The sequence below is a fragment of the Austrofundulus limnaeus genome, unplaced genomic scaffold (genome assembly GCF_001266775.1).
Source record: "Austrofundulus limnaeus strain Quisiro unplaced genomic scaffold, Austrofundulus_limnaeus-1.0 Scaffold351, whole genome shotgun sequence".
Lineage (NCBI taxonomy): Eukaryota > Metazoa > Chordata > Actinopteri > Cyprinodontiformes > Rivulidae > Austrofundulus > Austrofundulus limnaeus.
The window spans coordinates 258,505-260,656 of record NW_013952753.1 but is presented as its reverse complement, the minus strand read 5'-3'; the positions used below and the strand labels follow the sequence as shown (position 1 = coordinate 260,656).

Genomic DNA, 2,152 nt, shown 5'->3' with positions numbered 1-2,152 from the left:
TGTAAGTATTGTATAGCTTTTTCACAGAAAACATGCCACAAATGTAACATTTGTGTTGATATTGATTTAGGAAATTATTGTCCGTCCCACTAATATTTATTCTCAGGAGCGGCTACTAGTTTTCATGCTAAAATTTGTTGGGGTAGTAGCTGAAAGTCATCTGAACACATAATCTGGAGCATGAGGTCAAACCAATAGTTGTTTTTAAATTTAGCTGCACTTCTGTGTTTGAACTGACAAGTGGAAGGTCACGGTCCAGGTCTCCTATGGCGTCGGTGTTTCCTTTCTTCCTGGGAAAAAGCCGTGGTCGGCCCCATTCTCCATGCCCGAGGTTTTGTTGAGTCATGTTACATGCGATCGTGTACACACAAACACAGGAGGAGGAGGTCTGCAGGGATRGTGTGGGTGGAGTTGAGGATGGGGGGCACAGACGAGCAGACAGGGAAACATGGTGGTAGCTTTGTATAAGGTCATGTCTAGTGAACATGTCGGGGTGGGACGTGTGCACAGATTTATTTTAATACACTTCCAGCGTTGCTAGTGGGGGAGGGGATGTCCAGACTGCCAGTTGGTCTGAGGCACACTGTCGTACTTTGGACTAAACAGGGTTTTTTACTGGACACTCTCACCGTGGGCCAATTTTTAAAAAAACCACTAAAAGAGGCAAGTTGGAGTCCAGATTTGGCATTTTGAATCTGCATGATGTGGATTTGTGTAGTGTTTCTTTTGATTCAGCTCATGGTGTGGTTCTGGCCAGGCAGGTTCCTCTCACAGGTCATGGCCCTGTGGGGAGTTTTAGATTTAACGTGTCAGTCTGGTATTTGGTGTTGCAATAGAAGCCTGCAGCTTCATGTCTTTGAACCACATCAACTTTAGTTTTCCTGACATGAGTTTATTGTTACAGATTTTAAAATGAATGGATGCATTGATCATAATTCTGGGTATTATTCAGTGTTTATTCTTGAGAAGAGTGAAAAAGAAAAAGCAACCATAAAAGAACTATGAATTGTAAAAAGCACTATGCAACTTATGTTGACCATAAAAACATTTAATCTTAGTTTACATAGAAACATTGATGCAGGGCAACTGGCAGAGGAGCAGATTAGAAAACCTTGCAGAGGCACTACACATCCCACCTTCAGCCCGTCCCCGTGGTCCAGGAGCTGCTTTACTTCAGTGTTGTCAGAATGTGTGATCAGGAAATCTGTGCTACACGAAGACAGTCTAACAATCAAACCATGAACTCGCATTCATCGTAGATGATTTACACCTGGCTTGAATTAGCTGCTCCATTTAAGCATGGCTTGACGTTTGTGCAACTGATTATGCTGTTTACGAGTTCAAGGGCTGTTCATGCGTGGCTTACAGCTGGTATTATGGACGTATACATCATACTTTTGTGCAATGGACTTCTCAAATGTTACATATCAGGAAGAAAAAACTAATAAACAAAATAAAGCAGCTGCTATGCAAATAAACAAAAATATCAATCAGTTGATAGAGAATTATTTGTATTTTTGGTAAAAACACAGAGTGAAAGCTACGTGATGACTGACTTTGCTAAAATAAAAAAACTAAACTGCTAAAAAGTGAGAAGAATATTGCCAACTAAAAACCAAAAGTAGCAAAAAACATCCAAAATTCACATAAGGCTAGGTAGAAACTAAATGTAGCAAATGGAAGCTAAAAGCTTAACTAGCAAAGTCCACCGTATTTATTCAAGTATAATGCGTAAAATTTAATCCATAAAATCATCCATAAAGTTGGGAGGTAGTACTATACTTGGATAAATATTTTTACTTTTGTATTTTAACTGAAATATCGGCAAAATGCGTGAGTCCGGAAATGAGACCATGTCATAAAAAGCATTTGAAACAAGCTCACCTCTGACACTCCTTCATGCTTCAGAGAGAGATAATAACAGATCCAGGCAGGCGACATGATTTGAAAAAAAGGCAGTCCTGCAGTTCAGTAATGATAACGAACTAATGACATTAGCATGTGACCGAGCCACTCCTGGAACAACAACAAACATGTTCGTCTGTAATGGCTGCCGTCTACCGGTGTTCTGAAAAAGTTTGTATCCCTGAAAAAAAGTTTCCAGAACAGAGTATGAAGTAATCTGCTTTTCCCACAGAAGATGGCCCAAATC

The 2,152-nt window shown here is 40.1% G+C and overlaps 1 protein-coding gene across 1 annotated transcript in view; it reads left to right on the top strand.

The window, feature by feature from the left end:
* The first annotated feature begins 513 nt into the window (after positions 1-513).
* Positions 514-2,152, top strand: part of bach2b (BTB and CNC homology 1, basic leucine zipper transcription factor 2b) — an 88,868-nt gene continuing 87,229 nt past the window's right edge. The window contains exon 1 of the mRNA XM_014022967.1: positions 514-663. Coding sequence (XP_013878421.1) covers positions 553-663 — 111 coding nt within the window. The 5' untranslated portion in view covers positions 514-552. The remainder of the gene's footprint in view (positions 664-2,152) is intronic.